At 50.8% G+C, this 19,636-nt stretch overlaps 2 protein-coding genes across 2 annotated transcripts in view; both read right to left on the reverse strand.

Annotated features, from left to right (window-relative positions):
- Positions 1-2,802: 2,802 nt before the first annotated feature.
- On the reverse strand, positions 2,803-6,656 carry FOXI1 (forkhead box I1). Its single transcript, XM_003936168.4, has 2 exons — positions 6,032-6,656; positions 2,803-4,523 (listed from the first exon to the last, which is right to left on the reverse strand). Exons 1-2 carry the CDS (start codon positions 6,603-6,605, stop codon positions 3,961-3,963), a joined length of 1,137 nt encoding a protein of 378 aa, XP_003936217.1. The 5' UTR covers positions 6,606-6,656; the 3' UTR covers positions 2,803-3,960.
- Positions 6,657-12,686: 6,030 nt separating this feature from the next.
- DOCK2 (dedicator of cytokinesis 2) overlaps positions 12,687-19,636 on the reverse strand; it is a 427,333-nt gene continuing 420,383 nt past the window's right edge. Inside the window, 5 exon segments of the mRNA XM_003936169.4 lie at positions 12,687-13,264; positions 14,058-14,200; positions 15,764-15,884; positions 16,905-17,076; positions 18,211-18,338. Of these exon segments, the coding sequence (XP_003936218.2) occupies positions 13,202-13,264; positions 14,058-14,200; positions 15,764-15,884; positions 16,905-17,076; positions 18,211-18,338 (627 nt within the window). The 3' untranslated portion in view covers positions 12,687-13,201.

The following is a 19,636-nucleotide window of genomic DNA, read 5'->3' on the forward strand; positions in this document are numbered from 1 at the left end:
TTTTTTTTTTTTTTACTTTTTGTAGAGATAGGGTTTCACTGTTTTGCCCAGGTTGCTCTCGAACTCCTGGACTTAAGTGATCCTCCTGCCTCAGCCTCCCAGAGTGCTGGGATTACAGGAGTAAGTCATCATGTCCAGCCTTGACTCTCATGTTTTAGATAAGTTGCTGGCATCACATTGATTCCCCTTTCTTTCAATAGTGGCTGCCTAAGGGCCATGCCTGTGCTAAGGGGAATCATTTCCTCAGGCATAGCAGAGAGACCTCAGCTTGGATTAGGTGTCCCTCAGGATCAGTCAGCTGTGATGGCGGGAGGTGGGGATGCCATGGGACAACATGGCAGGTGTCTTCCACCCCTGTCATTGGAACCAGTGGTGGCCTGGGATGACAATATGTCTACTGTACACAATGACCAAAACCCACACCTAGTATTTTATTAGCCACCAGACAATGACTGCTAGGATTTTATGTATAGAATTTCCCAACTTTTCCTCTTGCAACTTTGTCTATTAAAATAAACGAAACTGTAAACTGTATGTATATTTTACATATATTGCTTTGAATCATACTTCCCTCAACCTCCACATCACTTGGAAATGGAGGCACGCTAATTCAGGGTTTGGGGGGTGGTTTGAGTTTGGCTGTTGGAGTGTGAGGTTATAAACTAGTTTGTCATCCTTCAGCTCCCGTCACGTCTCTTTCTGGCAGCATTTCAGGTGGCCCTTTTCTCAGACCCTTCATTGACACTGGACACCATGGCTTCGACATGGAGCCAAAGTGTAGGAGGCTAATGATGCGAGCATCCATGCATGGCACTGTACACAGGATTAAGAGCTTGGTAAATAACCAGTCCTTTTCTCCCTTCCTCCTTCCCTCTCTCCAGCTCTTATTTCTTCTCAGAGAAAAAGAACCAAAACAGGAGCAGGCAGCCTCCACGGAAACTGCTGGGAGACCCCTGGACTTAAGTGATCCTCCTGCCTCAGCATCCCAGAGTGACCCCCCTCAGCTGTGCCGTTCTGGGTGCTCCCAGAGCCGTGCTTCCCATGGGCTCCTGGCGCTGCTACCAGGAACTCCCTGCAGGGCCACAGGCAAGAGTTGGCAGGGTCTTTGTGTTGTCAAAGCATTAAACACTTTCTCCTTTCTGCGTGTGCCCGTTAAATTCTGGGCAGAAGAAGACTGGAGACTTGAGGTTGTGGGCCTTGGTTCTAAATGGCTGGCTCCCTTCCTGGTTGGCTTGGGCTCTCCCTGGGCCCCTTCACTCCTCATTCCTGGCCCAGGCCCTTGCCCATTGCAGACCTGCCTGGGGGAAGGAGGAGGGGCTGAAGAGCAGGCAGTGAGGTGATCAATGGAGAGGGTGGGGTTTCAGGGTCTGTTTGGGCAAATTTGGTGACAGAGAGATCTAATGGGATAAAAAAAAATCCTAGTCTGGGCTTCAGGTACTTGTATTTTAATTCTGACTCTGACCTCATTGTCCTGGTGTCATTTGCGGAGTGCCTTCCCCTCCAAGCTGTAGGCTGCCTTTCTTTGCAGCAAGGGGCAGGCTTATCTTGAGTTTTCCAACAGGCTGACAGTCTCACACCATGTCCCATCCTTTTACTTCCCTAGGCCACGTGGAACCTGCCAGAAGTCTCCCTGCAGAAAGGGACTCCCAGGGAAAGGGTCTGAGGGCTTCGCAGGCAGCCTTGCTGCTTTTATTCTTGGTTGTCATGATGTGTTGGTCTGTGGTAAGTCCTGGGCTCCCCATCGCTAGGTACTGTGGAGAAGCACTTCAACCACAGCATTGATGAATCTGCTTGAGTCCTGGTTGTGACTATTCTATCAAGCTACGAATCTCCCCAGGCCTCAGTTTTCTCACCTATTCAATGAAGATAATGGTATTGATTGCACTGGATTATTTTGAGGATTAAATACAATAAAGCAGGTCAAGTCCTAATACAGTGCCTGGCACATGGTAAACCCAAGATGAATGCTCTTATGGTCATCACCATCATGTCATCATCGTTGTTATTTACCAACTCCCCTCTGTCACTCCAAGGAAAGAGAGCCCCCAAGGTCTGAAGTAGGCAGCGATCCAAGTGGCCAGCTGTTCCTGGTTTAAGCCCTCTCTATGCACACCCTAAGAGAGAACCCCTAACAAAAAAATCCAGCTTCAGTGCACAAGTCCTGCAGCATGCATTGTGTCAGGGACCCCAGGAGATCACCGGTGTACACACTACGGGCTGCTGGAAGGATTAAAAAGGTCCCACGTACACAGCACTTGCTGCAGGGCCTGCCCACAGCCCTCGGTGAATCGTAGCCCATAGTACTGTTGTTACTGCCTCTAACATCCATCACATCTGAGGCCACGTGGATGCATGATGAGGTGCAGGGTCAGACAGACCTAGGTGTGGACTGCATGTGGACTTCACATGAATCTCTCAACCACTGTGACCCTCAGTTTTCTCATCTGTATAATGAGACTAGTACCACCCTCATCACAGGGTTGTTAGGATGAAATGATCATCGCACAGTTAGGAGGTTTGCATGAGCTGTAAAGACTGGGATACGCCAAGTCCATATTGTGTGTTCAGCACCAGGGGATTCCTTCCATGTCCCCATACCTCCTTCCCAGACTCCCCTCTTTTCCTTGGGGGCTTTTGTCTGGGCTCCATGCCAGTGAAGAGGTGAATAGAGTCTTGATATGCATTCTTTCTCTGCCTCCTGTCCCAAATGCCTTCAGCTCTAGGCTGCAGGTGGCCCCCTGTTGAACACACCAGGCAGCCGGGAGACAGGAAATCTCATAAAGAAGGTCCACACACTTCGGCACCACTTTTTTTTTTTTTTTAATTAAAAAGAAAATAAGAAAACAAACAACACTTCCCAGGGTGTGCTGTGATGAAACATCACCAGCATATAAAGTACTCACAAAAACAAGAAGGAGAAATCCCAGGAGGGCCCAAGGCCCCTCCCTTGAGGCCACTGGTTTTTCAGACAAACATCTACCTCCCTTGGGCTAGAAAAAGGAAGTGCTTATCCAGCCTTGTTTCTCTTGGAAGACTCAGCCATCTCCAGCTCACTGGTCCATGACGTGCACACAGGAAACTGAGCTTTACAAGATTTTACAGATGGGCAGTGCTGGGGTGGGAGGATTTAGGGGTACACACCACCCCTCTCACTAACCGCTGGATCTGCTCAAGGTTTCTGGGGGTGGTGGGAAGCAATGGTGTTTCTCCATGGGGATGCATTACACATACATGCTGGGTGCATTGTTTCGCAGGGCCGCTAGGGCTGCGTTTTCTGGGCTAAGGCTAATGGTGACTTCCTTCCTTGCGTGGTAGCAAAAGAAGTGTCTGCAGGTTTAACTGGGGCAAGTAGAATAAGGTCTTAGACCAGGACAAGATGTGACTGGGCTGGCACTAAATTTTGGTGGACAGAAGGCAGTGGAGAGATTTTGCTATATTTGCCATAGCAAGCTTTTCACACTGACGTTTCTTGGCTACTCAACCAATTCTCCATCGTGGCCACCAGTCTCTGAGGATCACATAGACCTGGATTTGACTCTTAGCTCTGCCATTTACTAGTTTACATAACTCTGGAAATGTTACTTAACCCCCTTGAGCCTCAGTTTCCTCATCTGTTAAATGGGGAGGTTCGTGAACCTTACATGATGAGTGTAAATAGTAAGGTGTGGGAGTGCAGAACCTAGTACAGCACCTGGCATGTAGGAAGTGCTCAATACCTGGCCACTGTTACTGCTGTTCTCCAGGCACCGGTATTTCCATTGCAAAGTTGGTGAGTTTGTGTGTGGACCTATGTGTGATAAACAAGTCTTCACCAGTGTTCTAGAAAGAGGGTGGATTCCTCCGAGGCTCCTGCTTATGTCTGGGCAGTTCCACAGTCATGGACCACCCTGGGGCTGGCATGGAGCACCTCCACTGCTTTTCTCTCTGGCATGTCCATCTGGCTCAGGAGCTGTTCTGCACCTAGACCTCGCTGCCCTCCCTGGGGTAGAGGACGCCATTGGTGTTGATGCTATTGTAGAAATGAGGGCTGAACTGGCTGAGCACAGGTCCACCGTAGCTGAGTGTGTTGGTGGGCATGGGGTTGGCCCAGTCGCCCCCACCACCGTGGTTGCTGAGGTTGGTGAGCGGGGAGAAGGAGTTGAAGCTCAGCGAGTTCTGCCCCGTCTTGTCACTGGGCTCAGGATTCAGTCCTGGTGTGGCCAAGGGGCGGCTGGTGGGGCTCCCCCCGCTCACATAGGCTGTCATAGAGGAAAGGAAGCTGTTGAGGCAAGGGGCACCCGATGGGGGAGGGGAAGGCCGCTTCTCCGGGGAGCTGGTGGTGCCCCCTGGTGAAGCTCCATCCAAGATGTCCTGAGGCTCCGTGGTCTCGGGGCTGCCCACCAGGAGACTGCTCTCTGTCTTCTCTAAGGCCAAGGAGCCTGTGCTGGAGGAAACATCCGATTTTCTCTTCCTTTTCCTGCGGAAATTTCCATTGTCAAACATCTTCTCACAGTTAGGGTCCAGGGTCCAGTAATTCCCTTTGCCTGTTACAAAAGTGAAAGGTGGTAAGTAGAGAGGTGGACAAAATGCGTCTCTTCTGCCCCTCCTCATTGTCATGAACTAAAAACCACGGTGACAGACGCAGGAAGACAGAGACCCAAAGGCAGGTACTGAGGAATGGAGGAATTCCATCAAGTGATGGACCATACCACATCCATCTTTATTTAAGCAATCCATGATAGGGCCCTCTGGGACTGCAGCTGAGAGGCACAGGCATCAAGGAGTTTGTAGTGTCGGTCTCTTTAAGAAGGATACATTACTGGGGGCAAGGATGCTGGGGGTTTGGGGATGGAGGGCTTTCAATGCTGACACAAAAGAAGACTCAGGAAAAACTCTGGGACCCCCTTATAGCCTAGGCTTGGAGTCTGAGGACAGACTTGAGTCCTGGCCTTGCTCCTTACTGACTGAGGGGCTTTGGGAGAACCTCAGTTTCCTAGTCTGAAAAGTGGGCCCATTGCCCGTGTCTTCCTCAGGCCCACTGAGAAATGATGCTCACTGGGTGTGGAAAGAGGCTTTGCAGCCGGGAGGTACCATCCCAAGGGATGGCCTGAACTCTTCTTGCTACCATCTCTCAGCCTGAGGGTGACAGCAGTCCTTGGACAGGACACTTGCCCTCTTCTGGGGACAGACAGGCCTGGCGCTTGCTAAACTCAAACGGGGCAGATTTGGGGTTTTTCTGAGCTATACCTTGGCTTTCTGTCGTGGAACAAAAATGGGATTTAATTCTGGGAAATTGATGCATGAGTATTTAATACATGCCTCTCTGCAGGCCACTGAGTTTTAGAAATGCATCACTGAAAAGGAAAAGCTCACAATTTCTGGTGTTAGAGAAAACTGACTTCAAATTCAAACTCCATCACTATCATTTCATTCTGTGTCACCTCTGAGTGTTATCTTCCTAATCTGTAGAATGGATTTAATAAGAGTTACCCTGCAGGGTGCCGTGGGCTTAAAGGAGATTGTGTAAGTAGAAATAGGACAGGCAGCAAGATGGGCCATTAGTGGCTGTTTAACCTAGGTCATATCCTCTTCCTAGCGGTCTTGGGATGCCCTCCAGCTTAGCTTGGCCCAATTATTCATTCACCAAAGACTTTCTATGTGCGGGGTGCTGGAGACGCAGATGAATCGTAATTACTGCAGGTGATGAAGCGCTTGGTAACACCAAGGACCTTTCGTACATTATCGCATCATCTCCACTACAGCCTACAAAGCAGACACCATCACTATCCCTAGTTTTCAGATGAGGAAACTGAGGCTCTGAGGTCTAACCTGCCGGAGGTCACTGACTGGTCAGCTGCACAGCCAGAATTGAAAGGCAACTCTTCCGCCAGGTCCACGTCTCCTCCACTGCTGAGCTCCCCTCTGCCCTGTCTGGTAGCATCCCCTAGTCTTGGGGGACACAGCCTTAGTCAGAACTTTCTAGAATGAGGTCTTGGGGAGGAAGGAAGTGAGCCTTCCTTGGGGACACCCCCCACACTCAGAGCCTCCTTACCCGGGTCGTCCTCGTCCCGGGGCACCTTCTTGAAGCAATCGTTGAGTGACAGGTTGTGGCGGATGGAGTTCTGCCAGCCGGCTTTGCTCTTGTTATAGAAGGGGAAGTTGTCGGCCACATACTGGTAGATCTGGCTGAGGGTGAGGCGTTTGTCGGGTGCCCCGTGGATGGCCATGGCAATGAGAGCCGAGTAGGAGTAGGGGGGCCGCACCAGCTTCATCAGCTCCTCCTGCGAGGGGATGGGCAGCCAGCCCAGGTCACTCCCCCCAAGCCCCGACACGCTGGGCAGCAGTGGCCTCTGCATGCTGTAGGCCTGGGGTAGGAAGGGGCTGGCGTTCGGGCCGGGCAGGTAGGGCGGCGGGGTCATGGTGGGCCCGTTGAACCAGAGGTACGGGTTGGGGGTGGCCCCATACTCGCTGCCCCCCTCAAAGGATGGCCTCTGAGGGCTGGGCATGCCCTGTGGGTGGAAGAAGTTCTCGTAGTAGAGGTTCAGCTCGGGGGGCTCCTGGCCAATGCTGGGGAACTGGGGACTGCAGCGGGGTGGGGAGGGCGCCGGCAGGTCGAAGGAACTCATGCTGGGGCTGGGCTGGCTGGAGCCACCTGCCTGGCACCTGCACCCTGGAGCTGCCCCTGACAGGTGCTCAGCAGGCCCTGGCCTCCCACTTATACCCCGAGGGCTTGGCCAGGCGGCCCCACCCAGGGGCGGCCACCTGCCTGTGGATGCCAGCCTAGGGCCCGCCCTCCCCAGCCGCCAGCCCACGGGGAGGGGACTTTCCCCGCAGGCGCCTCAGGTCCCCACTAATGACATGCTAGACAGCTTACCAGAGCTGACACAGCGCAGCAAGGACGCCCGTCTATCATCCTCCCGGCTCTCCCTCCTGTCTTTCCATCCTCATGAATCCCCTTTTTCTCCTTTATTCCATCTTGCTGCATTTCATTTTTTTTTCTGTTTTTCCCCTTTCCTCACGTTTCTGCTCCTCACCTTCCTTCTCTCTCTCCTCTCTGCGTCTCATTCTCTATTTCTTTCCTTCTTATTTTCCTTTTCTACTCCGAACTGTATTTATTTTCTATGGACTGCTCTGACCACATCACGGCTGCTCCTTCCGGCGCTCTCTCTTTCTCTTTCTCTCTCTCTCTCTCTCCCTCCTCCTCCCTCAGTCTCCAGGCCTCCAGCCCTTCCCTCCACCTCTGTCTCTCGCTTCCATCCTCACTGTCTTCCCAGCTTCCCCCTCCCTCCTTCCCGTCCACTCTGTTCCTTTCTCTCCACCTCTCACTTTCTCTGCGCCTCTCTTCCCATCCCCTCATTCTCCCTCTTCTTCCCCTCAATAGCCCCTCATTCTTTGACCAACCACCCCAGCCCAGGCTGGGTGGGGCACTTCATCAGAAGCCCATTTCTTGGTCTTTTGAGGTGATAAGTCACTTTCTAGAATTGCCAGCCGGCCCTGGAGACTCAGAAGAGGGCAGAGAGGGGCCTGGGCTGGCCTCTGGTGGGATTCAAAGGGGCAGCCAGTGGTAGGTTCCTCTACTTCTCCCAATACACACACGCATGCACCCACGCACGCATCCACGCACACGCATGCACACACGCCCCCATGCACCCACGCATGCACACACACATTCACGCACGCACATGCATACATGCTGCAGACGGGCAGAGAACCTGAGAACTTGCTTAGAGAGCAGCAAGCCTCTTAAAAATCATAGCAAAAGGGGAAAATGGGAATCGTTCTTCAGGGAAAAGTGAGAGAACTTGAAGAATTCAAGCTTCTTTCTAGCTGCAGGGGAATGCAGGCTCCCAGCTCCTCTCTGATCCAAAGACCTTTCATCTTTCAGCTCACAGAGGCCCCTGGCATGAAGAGAGCCCCCGACTCACCATGCCCCAACCATCCTCTCTCCCTCAGGCTCCAGAAGCAGGACCTGCAGCCCCTGCTGGCTTCTCCCTGCGGCTCAGCCAGCTCCTCCTATCTGGGCTCTATTCTTCATCTTGTCCCAGCCTCCCTGGTGCCCAGGTCAGGCCCTCAGCTTGGGCCATGGGTGGTGTCTCTACTCAAAGGGTAGGCACTGTTCCCTGACCAGGTTCTGGTAGCAGCTGAGACTTCTCTCTGTCATCAAGCAGATGGGAGAAAAATTAGGGCCAGCTCCTCTGGTCACCACCTGGCTCCAGCCTGCCTCCCTCTACTCCTTCTTTCTATCCAGCATCTTCTCACTTCCTGCATACCCTATGTTTCTCTGAGGCCAAAGAAAGAGGTCACTGATGGTCCCAGCTAGAGGGGATGCTCCCCAAGGAATTCTCCCCACCTCTGCTCCTCCTTCACGGTTATGTGGGGGCACATGTGGCGAACATGAGTGGGAGTGAATAAATTTCATTTCAGCATACCGGTGTCCAGAGGAAGAGTTTCAGGTAACTGGGTAGCAGGGGTCATGTCAGGCCCAGAGGAACCTGTCCCCATCACAAAAAAAAGTGATGAAATGTGACTCTCTGAATGGCTCTGGTTGTCCAAATGAGGCTTAGAGTAAGGCAGACTGCAGATTGAAGCCAGAGGCAGAGTTTTTGTTTAGCAGATTTTCTCTATGAGGAGTCCTGGCTTGCTGAAGATGGAGCTCTGACTTTTCAAACAACATTCACATTGGAGTCCCGTATTTCATACTCAAAGCCTTACAATTAACCTAGCAATTTCACTTCTTAAAGCTTATCTTAAAAAAATTAAACAGAGCAAAGAATTAGCTACGGGATGTCCACCACAGCGCTGTTTATAGTGGTAACAAACTGTAACTAATCTAATTGCCCAATAGTAGGGGATTGGCTAAACAGTGTATCCTCCAAATGATGTCATATTATGGAATATTATGCAACTATAAAAAAATAGGTTGTGGAAGGATAACTAATGATACGAAAAGATGTTTATATTCTCATGATTTTATTTGGAGAAACAGGCTGCAAAATGCAATGAGATTTTTTTAGTAAAAATACATATTTATAATTGTATAAAAAATCTAGAAATATAAACATCAAACTGCTGATTATTATTTCTAGATGAAGAATTAGATGGAATTTTTGTTGTTTTTCTGCCGTTTCTGATTTAAACGATTACAGAAAGGCAAACACACAGGCAAGTTGCTTTTGGGGTTAAATGTGAAAGGCTGAAAAGAGATAATATAGCAGAGATGTAGCAAACATGGGCTGTGAGATCAGGAGGACCTGGCTGCAAGTCCCAACCCTGGTGCCAGGTAACTAACTGCAGACTCTGACGGGTGATCTGGCTTGTCTCAGCCTCGGTGTTTTCTGGTGAAAATGGGAACGATGCAGCACTGAACGCACGAGTTGCTGTGAGCACTCAGTGAGGTAGCCAGTGTAATCAATGTCAGTCATTTTGCATGGCACATGAAGGCTCACTCAATAAATATTAGTTATTTTGGATTATGGTCAATATACATTTTCGGTGTACCTGCATTTGCTACCCTGAGAGCTAATCGCACGCAGCGGGGATGTGACAGGGATTACAATGCAAGAACAGAGGGAGAAATATTTAGTGTAGACATCGATTCTATAGCCGGACTCTACCTTTACAGATGGTGATCAGAGAGGGCCCAGAGTCATGCAAGTTCACGGCTGGGTCAGGACCCGCTCTGCCCCACTTTGGCGTCTCCTGCCTTAGAGACATTTTCTAAGGAATGCTCACCTGAGCCTCCCTAGCTGCAGGTGCGCTCTGGTTCCTTTCCCCCAGGAGATCAGAGAAAGCCTGGCCTGTCTGAGAGGGCCTAATTCACATGGGGCCTCTGGTACCCGGAGCCCAGTCGCTGGGGTCACAGCTTCCCTGCACTTGATCACTTGTGGCCTTGACTTTCAGGGGTGGACAACCGTGCTCTTTTAGAAGTCAGATCTCAGTTCACCTGTCTGCTGGGGGGTGATGTGCATTTTCACAAACATGAGCTCATGTGGGACTGCAGTGCATCAAGGATGCGGTTTTCCTGTTGAACATCAAGGAAGTGAGACGAGGGAGGCAGGTGGGAGCCAGCCTGGCTGCTGCTCCACTGTGGCTGGACCTGGACCGCACCGGCAGTGCCGGGAGCAAGGAACTCCAGCCCTGCAACCAAACTTCCTGGGTCTCAATCCTGCCTCTACTTTTTTCGGCACTGTCATACCTCAGATAGCAACCATTTGTTTTGGGCCTCAGTTTTCCCACCAGTAAAACCAACTACTTCTGGGTGCTGCTGTGAGCACTAAATGTCAGGTGGTACTGTCTGGTATCGTACCTGTTCAGTACATAAACTCTCATTAGGGACTCGGGAGCCCAAGGTGACGGGAGATGCTGCAGGTTCACCAGCTGGGACTACAACATCTCCAGCTCTTGGACCATACCTCCCTCCCCCAAATTGACATTAGATTAGAGGCTTGGCTTCAGGGGCTCCTCCCCCTCTCTCCACATAAAACACAAATAGTTTCTAAGCTCCAGGATTCCCAGGAGCCTAGCACGGTACGAAGTTGTTTGAGATGGGGAATCAGGGGATTAGGGACTAGTTGGCCTCTAGCTTAACTCTCTGTACCTCTTCCCTAAGCTGTAAAATGCAGATAGAATTTACAGTACTACCTACTGTCTATGATGGTTCTCTGTGAGTGGCAGCGAGCCCTCATCCGTCCTGCCTGAGTGACAGTGTTCACCAGTCATGTTTTGGGGTATTTGGAGCTGACATGGGGTTGGCTTCTTCATCCTGAGCATGGGCTTTGTGTAAGTCTGGCTGAGGCATTAGCCAAGCTAAAGGTGGTCTTGGTGCTTGGAGGCTTTTTGGCTGCTGATGCGCTTGTCTGAAGAAACATAGATCAATACCGCCCTCTGGCGCCCTTCTCTTAAAAACGGGAAGGATGTTGCAGGGCTTGGGTGAAAAAGTTGAGGGCAGGCCAAGAGTTTTCTTTCAGTTCCTTTAAGGGCAGGAGGCAGAGTGAAAGATTGCTGGAAAAATCCGGTTCCCAGGAACAACAGTTGCTTAGAGAAAAAGACGTCACTGCTGCTACAGTGGGAATAGCAAGGGCTGGGCTGGAAATGGGAAAAGGTGTCTTAGAAGGCAGCCCAGCAGCAGGCTGCCTGGTCCGAGTCAGAATCAGACTCCTCCAGCTGTATTTTCTGAGTGCCTTGATATCTCATCTCTGATCCTGTTTGCGCATATGGAACACAGCTGCTGCGAGGACTGGATAGAAAATGCTTCTGAAACAAAGCATGGCTGTCATTCATTCCTTCATTTATTCAGCAAATATCAGGCTGTCTTCCCAGTACCAGCTCTGGGCTGGTGTTCAGGACACCGCCACAGCCACACAAGCTGAGGCTCGCTTTGCTTGCGGTGTTTGCCATCTATCTCTGTGTGGTGCCTGAAGTTCTGACATACTATACTTCAAAGTTCTCATTGGCTTTCTTGCTCTGTTTTTGATTTTTACTCAGTGAACTTGTTTTAAAGATAAATTCCACATAACTTCCGGCATTTATCAAGAGATAAACACAGCTCTTGAAGACTTGAAGAATGTAGGGGCAGTGGCCCATGTAATATTCCCATTCAATTCACCTGTCTGTGCTCTAAATATGAATTGAATCATGAAAGATGATAGTGGACTATCATCAGTATCACTAGACGCTATGTGGGCTTTGGTGCCTTTGCAGGAACTGGTCAGGACAGCCTCTGCTGTCTGTATGTGGTTCTTCATTTCATAAATGCTTTCTTCTTAGCATCCATATGAAAGGAACATGAAAAGCAGGTTGCTTTGGTATGGCAGGACCACAGGATAGCTGCACTGTGTAGTCTCGGTGCCATGTCAACTCTCCTTTTCTCTGTCCTAAGATAGTCCGTAGGGATGGTGCTTATGTCGTACTATTCCTGCATGCATAACATCATGTTCATTGGCTTGGTGATCAGGGAATCTCAGGCACCCTAGAGTCCCCATCAAGACACATACATGCTGCAAGAATGGCTTTATAAACCTCAGAGTGATTTAGGGGCCTGATATATGTCACCAATGTGACTGTCACCAAATTTTAGTGCTCCTAAAAGTGGTCAGGGCATGCTGGGACATCACCTTGAATATAAATGACAAGCTGTTGCATCTTACTTTTTTTTTTTTTTTTTGAGACTGAATCTTGCACTGTCGCCCAGGCTGGAGTGCAGTAGCATGATCTTGGCTCATAACAACCTCCACTTCCTGGGTTCAAGTGATCCTCCCAATTCAGCCTCTTGAGTCACTGGGACTGCAGGTGCATGACACCACACCCAGCTGATTTTTGACTATGAGTCCACTGGGCCTCAGATCCCTCTTTTTCTAACACTTTGGCATTGGGTTTGGTCTTTACTAGATGACCAGGCTTGGGTGGTCTTGCCATCTCTTTCCAAAGGTGGAGAAAAGTGGTCTGACACCCCACTATTCAGATCTGTGAGGAAGACCAGGCCAACTTTTTTAACATTCTGGTAGCCCAGGATTTGGCACCTAAGGAACCAGAGTCATGGAGATTCTTGAAGAATCTTCTCACAGATAGGTAGGGAAATTTGGCATTGGGCAAGGGCATCACCAGGCTCTTTAATATCACTGCAGCCCCTGGGTCTGCCTTCCTTCACGGGAGCTTCCTGCCCAGTCCTGGGCCTCAGAGAGTCAGCCAACAGAATCAGGAAACAAGGCTTACTCGAACCAAGGGACCATTTTTATTGTCAGTAAGAAACAGCAACACTTTGGAGATGATCAGCTAGAAAAGAAACTGGTTGGTTGTATTAAAAAATGTAAAGTACAAAACTGTTAATCTAAAATAAAATTAAAAAGAATATTTAAAAGACTTCCTTTCTGTTAAGGTCGGGGACTCAGTAAATGAAACAGTTTCTTACACCTAAGAAACTGGGTTATGAAAGCTGTGCCTAGGATGTTGGGGAGAGCACAGTGGGAGAAGGCATTCTTGCCAGTTCCTTGCGTTCAAGAATCTGTGTTGAGGCATCTTCATTCACCACCATCACTGCCCCAGGGGATGCTGGGCTTGTAACGCTCGAGCTCTGGGACCTGATTGGCCCCTCTGTCTCCTCTAAGTGAGGACAACTGTCAGGGACAGTCTCCCACTCTCTGAGGCTTCGATGTTGCCCCCATGGTTCTCTTTGTCCGGAAACTCCCCTCCCTGGCTCTCCCATGCAGCCCTAGTCAGCAGCAGCTCACAGGTCCGTGGACAGCGAGTCCGGGATCTGTTTGCCTTCTTCAGCCGATTTGCTGGCCAGCTTTTGGGAGAAGAGAATAAACAAGCACAAAACCAAGATGGGATTATCAGATTAAGCACCAAAATGGAGCTTCCCAGTCCTGATCACAAGGGCCCCAACACTGACCCCTGCCCAAAGCCCAGTGACTGTGAGCTGCTATGGCTTTGGCCAGAAAGGCAGTAGTAGGCAGTTGAGGGAGCCCAGGCTCATGGCCATGTGGACTTGGGCACATCACTTACCAAACCCTGTCAGCCTCCCTTATAAAATCCTGAGAGTGGGAGCTCAAATGGCATCACGCCTGGAAAGTGCTTAGCACAGTGCCTGACTCGTCGTGTGCTCACAGTAAACTTGTGATATTCATAATAGCACAGTTCTGTTTTCTTATTACCTTGAGGATGAGGTAAGTTACGGTACCTTTTTGCTCTTGAGCAAAGATCAGCAAGTGACAACAGAATCAGTGCTTGGAAACTAATGTTCAACTTGTAGGATTTTGTGATATAGGTCGAATAGAAAAGTGCTGGAGCAATTTCGGCAAGGGCAGGCCACCAATTGCTTCTGAGGTCCTGGGGCCCTGCACGTCCCTAGTTGGGGTCAATCCTGGTCCGAGAAGTCACTTGGAGCCCCAGAGGAGAACTGCCCTCTGGGCATTGCTGCACAGTGTCCCAGAACTCAGGGCCTCCAGACCATGCCTCGCCAGGAATGACCACTTATGCACACACATCTACACACAACCCCCCATTTTCTTCTCTCTGTATTGCTCTCTTCCCTTTCTCTTCCCAACATCTTCCCTTCCTTCCACTCTCAGTGTCCTCACCATTGTCTTGAAGAACTGATTGACTTTCTTCCGTTTGAGTGTCTTCTTGTCACCGTCTGAGAGATGGAGGAAGGTCTGGCTGAGGCGGGGGGATATGTTGGCCTCGTCCAACCCAGGCATGCCTGCCAAGGAGAGCGTCAGGGCTGGAAGGAGAGCAGAGCTGGGATATGAGTGGGTGCGTGGAGGAGAGGCGGTGCCTTGGGGGAGGTAGGCAGGAGGAGGGCTGGGGGACAGAGCCAGCATCCAGGGTTCACACATTGTCTACGCCAAGCAGGAGGTGGGATGCCTATCTCCTGCCATGCCAGGGAGTGGTGAAGCTGTCCTCTTTCAGGGAAGCTTGTCCACCCTACAGACAGGGGTCCAGCCTCCTGGCTCCTGGTCACAATCTAGCCCCAAAGCCCTGACATCCCCAGGAAACACAGAGCTTTCTGCCCCAAGGCAGGGGACAGTGTGAGCTTACTCTTCTTTCCGCTCCCAATACCAACACCCTTGATTTTTCTCTCCACTGCAGAAGACAGTGGGAAGAGATTCTCAGACTCATATGTCACCTGGTGGAGGGCCCAGATGGCTGAGTGTTTATAGCCCCAGCTTGGAGTCACAGAGCCATGAAACATTAGTTACTCTCTGACTGTTGGTTTCCACATTCGTCAAATGGGAGAAAGAGCCCAGACCTCCAGGGTGTTGTGAGACCTGCTGAGAGGATACCTGTGAAATGGCTTGGACTTCCTCAAATGTTGCAGCTGCGTTTAGGCTATCCTGGGTGGGCTATCAGGGCAATGGGTAGGTGCCTGCTTCCAGGGCAGAGGGCCTGGGTCTTAACTCAGTCTCTGCCATTTACTGGCTGGTGATAGGCAAGAGGCTGACATTCTCAGTGCCTCAGTTTCCTCATCTATACAATGGGGCAGATGACATGAAGTACTTTCTGGGTACATGCAGTGATGTAAATGAAATAATGAAGGAGTAGGAGTTGGCACAGGACCTGGCACCCTCAGCATTCAGGAAACAGCAAGCATCTTCACCATGATTGGGCTGCTGAGTTCCACAGGGCAGCACTGGCCCTGTCTTGCTCCCTTCTGACCTGGCCCTTAGCACACAGAGCTGGGCACATAGCAGCAGATGCCAAGGCCTTCTGCATGCCAGAAGGAGTGCTCCCAGGCATGCCATGTCCCCTGTTAAGGCCTCAGGTTCCCTTCTGTGAGTTAGGACTGCTGGCTGTGCTCTAACCTCCTCACTGGACAGTGAGTGAGTGATGGGGGTGGCAGGTAGGTAGCGTCTACGCACCCAATACTCTGCAGCTATAAGATGTGGTGGCCCTTTTTGTAAAGCCAGAAACTGTCTCCAGGTCTACAAAGAAGCCACAGGTCTTAAGGACATACTAAGGGCAAACTTCTGGCCCCAAGAGGCCTGGCTGAGAACAAGGGGCCACCTAGTGGGACAAATGGATGCCCAGTGAATCCTGCTGAGGGCCCAAGGGACAGCAGGTCTCTCTCCTGTCCCCGCTGGAGGTTGCTGGGATGATGTCACCCCCAGGAAGTGGTGGGTATGGGGAGAGGTGAGAAGGCGGGCCACTGTGAGCAGAGCCTCTCACCCCCAGGATGCCTGGCCCACTTTGTTGTGTAGACACAATTTCCACCCATCTTCCACCCACCAGGCTGGTGGCCTGTTCTATCTCTATTCCCTCATGCTGGCAGCAGCAGGGAGCATACCTGGGATGGTGGGCATGGACTGGCTGGCAAAACTCATCTGAGAGAGGACGGACGCCCTGAGGGGGATGGCTGTGTGCTCCGAGAGGTTGGTGTCACTCATGAACTCGTGCTTCCTGGAAAGCTGGAGGAATACAATACACCACACACACACACACACACACACACACACACACACACGCACACGAGAGAGGCTTAGCATGAGACAGATCTGGGCTCTGAAAGACCAGGGGGAGGGTGTGGCATGGCTTTCATGAAGCCAGTTCCAAGCTCATTTATTCTGTTTTATACCATTCCATTCCAGCCTGCCATGTATGGTTGCACAGGTTGCACACTACACAACTATGGGAGGAGGGAAGGAGGGCATTCACTTAGACTATCATGTGAGTGGCGTCCCCTAGAATTGAGAAACACGGAAGACACTTCCATTCTTACCCATTCAGGCACAAGTAGCCTGTGAGGCCACTGGGAAGTTTCTGGAGGGCCCTTTCTTCACCAAGCCATCTTGGTTGGCCCCCTGCTCTTTCATCTGGCACCCCTCCCTTGTCAGGGCAGTTAATCCATCTCCCCCTCCCAAGATCCCAGAACACCTTCCACAAACCTCTTTTGCAGGGGGAAACTAAGATTGAATTCAGGGCTGTCTGACACCAAGTCTCATTTTTAAATAGTGATTAGTTTACAAGACCAAAACTCTCAAAGCCAGGGCAGTGAGATTTCATCTCTGCATCCCCACCTGGACTCCTGGCACCCAGGAGGGGCTTGAGACGTCAGTGGTTAGAACAGCCCTGGGGCGGGGGGCTACAGAAGCACCTAGTTCGGAACCAGGCGGGCTGCTCTCCCCTTTGGTGGAAGAACAGGTGGCTTCTCTCCAGCCCGGAAAAGCCCTGTGCAGTGGTGGGAAGAATACACACAGGCTCCGAAGTGCAAAGTTCAACTCCCAGCTCTGTCATGTCCCAGCCCCCAGCTGGCTGGACACGAGCAAGCACTTCACCTCTCAGCTCCTCCGCTGCGGCCTCTGCGGTACCCACAGCGCCGCAGAAGCAGGCTTCAGGGAGACCATGTCTGGAAGGCCTGGGTTTTGTGCCCAGCACGTAGGGAAGATCTGCTAACAGCGCCGGAGAGGCAACCTGCCTCGGCCGCTCACCCGCTTCAGGTCCGACTCGGCGGCTGCTTTCTCATCCGCAAACACTACGCTGCTTCTCTTTGTCCTCTTCTTGGACCTCCGCAGCTTGACCTCAGGCAGGGTGCTCCCTGGGGAGATCGGCTCCTCCTGCTCCGCTCTTGGAGTCTTAGGTGGTGCTAATTCCAGGTCAAAGCTGAAAGGCCAGAGGGGTAGCCATAGAAACTGCAGTTAGAGCTTCAGTGGACCTGTCTTGCAAGGACCCAGGAAGCTCAAGGGGACCTTCAGGCTGCCTGAGCTGTCGCTACAGGGTCAGGGGTAGATCGGCAAATCTGGCAGAGGATTTGGGGAGCAACTTGCTCAATCCACAAACACTTAAATGTAATGACTAAGGTTCATTTTATTTTATTAATGGTAAAATGAAATTGAAAGAAGCGAGCCATAGTAAAGAAACTGGTGAGAAGGAGAGAAGGCTGCTTGAAAGTATGAATGAGGATTCAAACCCAGGCACTGCCGGTTCTCAGCTGAATGAGTAACTTTGGGTAAATCACTCAACCCCTTCAGGCCATCATTTCCTTTTCAGCAAATGTGAGTTCTTGCAGAGACCCTGCAGAGTGGCCACGAGATGACGTCTGAGGAACCCTTGGTATATGATGAGTGCGGGGTCGCTCATGGTGTCTATGATTAGAACAGATGAGTCGGGCAGGGTGAATGGTGCCCCCTAGAATTGCACATGACACCCTTTGGACCTGTCCGAGCTGTGAAACACAGAACACGTTTCCATCCTTTTCTCTCTGGGCAAGAGTAACCTCTGAGGCCCACTGGGAAGTTTCTGGAGGGTCCAGCAATGATGGCCAGAGGGCCCCAGAAAGCTGGAAGGGGGCAAGGGAAGGAGGACCCCGACAGAGGGGTGGGCGGGTGGTACAGGAGGGGGACTCTGCAATGAGGACAACCCATGGTGGTTGGGAGGAGCTTCCTTGAAAGGGAACCGATCCCTGTGAGAGGTGACAATATTCCAGAAGGATGCAGGCTTGCTCAGGAGCTCAGGCTGGCTGGCAGAGATCACTGGACTAGAAGTCTGGGGGCTGCAGGTGAGTCCTGCTGGGTCCTCAGGAAAGCCACCTTGCCTCTTGAGCCTCTGATAATCCCCTAAAAATGGTACTAACCATGAGCCTCCTAGGGTAGTTGTCAGGCTCCAGATGGGAAAAGGCTTTTAGACTGAAAGGGGGAAGTGGGAGGGAGAAGGGATGTTGTCAGGGAAGAGAGAAAGAGGGGGCATAGGGCCAGGGAGGCAGGGGTGCAGGGGGCTCCCTAGGGTGCAGGGACTGACCTCTCTGAGGTGGCCTTGCTGGGGGTGCTGCAGTCAGAATTCATGGAAGCCAGAGAGATGATGGACATTTGTCTGTATGAGCGCAGCATAGACCTGGGTCGGCCCACTCTCCTATCATCAAAGTCAGGCTGTGGTGGGAGAACAGGGTGGTTAGCAGCTGCAGCCTGGGCAAGGTGGCCCCAGCCTACCTGTTACCTTCTTCCTCCACCTGCGCAGGGCAGAGCTGTGCGGCTGAGTGAAGCATCAGCACAAAAGCTTCCTGGCTGGCTGAGGCCAGGGGGTTATTGTAGAATAAAGAATGTGGCCAATGTTTATTCCTGGTTCCTGGAAGGTAATATCCAAATCTTTGGAATTTCCTATGTAATAGGAGTATCCTTGTTATTATTCATGGTGACCCCCTTGACCATATTTAATTTAATGTTAGTAAGATGGTTCAGATGGCCAGAAAGACCAGCTTTATGATTACAGGGCTGGGGCTTTGAGCCATGTAATATCAGCTCAACCTCCAGGGAGTAGACAGGCCTGGAGACTGATTTCCATCATTGGCCAATGGGTCCATCTATCATGACCACATAATGAAACTCTAATAAAAACTCTGGACATAAGGCTGCAATGAAATTCTCTGGCTGGTAACCATACATCGATATGCCTGAAGGGGGACGCGTTGAGACGACATGGAAACTTCATGTTTGGGACCCTCCTAGATCTCACTTCTGTGTCTCTTTAACTGGCTGGTCTTGATTGGTGTCATAAACTGAAGTCATAAGTATCATGCTTTCCTGAGTGCTGCAAATTGTTCTAGTGAATTATGAAACCTGATGGGCTAGTGGGAATCCCCCAATTTGTAACCAGTTAGGCAGAAGTATGGGTGGCAAGGGTCCCTGAAGCTTATACTTGGTATTTGAAGTGGGAAGCATCTAAGACCATGCTTTTAACCTGTGAAATGTGACCTGACTCCACAGAGTTAGTATCAGAATTGCATTGCAATGACTTTATGTAGGCAGTACTGAAAGTGACAACCTGTCTCATGGAAAAAAATCTCTGAATCAAAAGAGACCTGAGTTCACCTCTAGGCTCTTCCAGTAATTCACTTTTCTTCTCTGGGTCTCAGCTTTCCCATCTGTAAAATGGGAAGGCTGGACTAGATGGTTTTAAATGAATTGCATAGCCTTGACATTTTACAATACCACATATTAAGTAAGAGGATGAAGTACCCTGTAAGCATCAGGTTCATGGCCGCTTTAGTCCAAGGAGTTCAGTTGCCAAAACCACTGGCTTTGAACTAACAGAACTAGAGGCAAATTCTGCCCCACACTCATTTGCTACAGAGCCTCTGGCAAGTTACCTGACCCTCTGAACCTCAGAAGAAATACAGGGGGTTAAAAATCATTCCTGCCTCTCAGGCTTGTGGTGAGGATTAAGTGAC

This window comes from Saimiri boliviensis, chromosome 20 (genome assembly GCF_048565385.1).
Source record: "Saimiri boliviensis isolate mSaiBol1 chromosome 20, mSaiBol1.pri, whole genome shotgun sequence".
NCBI classification, from domain to species: domain Eukaryota; kingdom Metazoa; phylum Chordata; class Mammalia; order Primates; family Cebidae; genus Saimiri; species Saimiri boliviensis.

Coding starts and splice junctions, on each gene's coding strand:
- FOXI1 (XM_003936168.4), bottom strand. CDS start 6,605: ATGAGTTCCTTCGACCTGCCGGCGCCCTCCCCACCCCGCTGCAGTCCC. Junction 4,524..6,031: donor CCGGGACGAGGACGACCCGG/GTAAGGAGGCTC, acceptor CTTTTGTAACAG/GCAAAGGGAATTACTGGACC.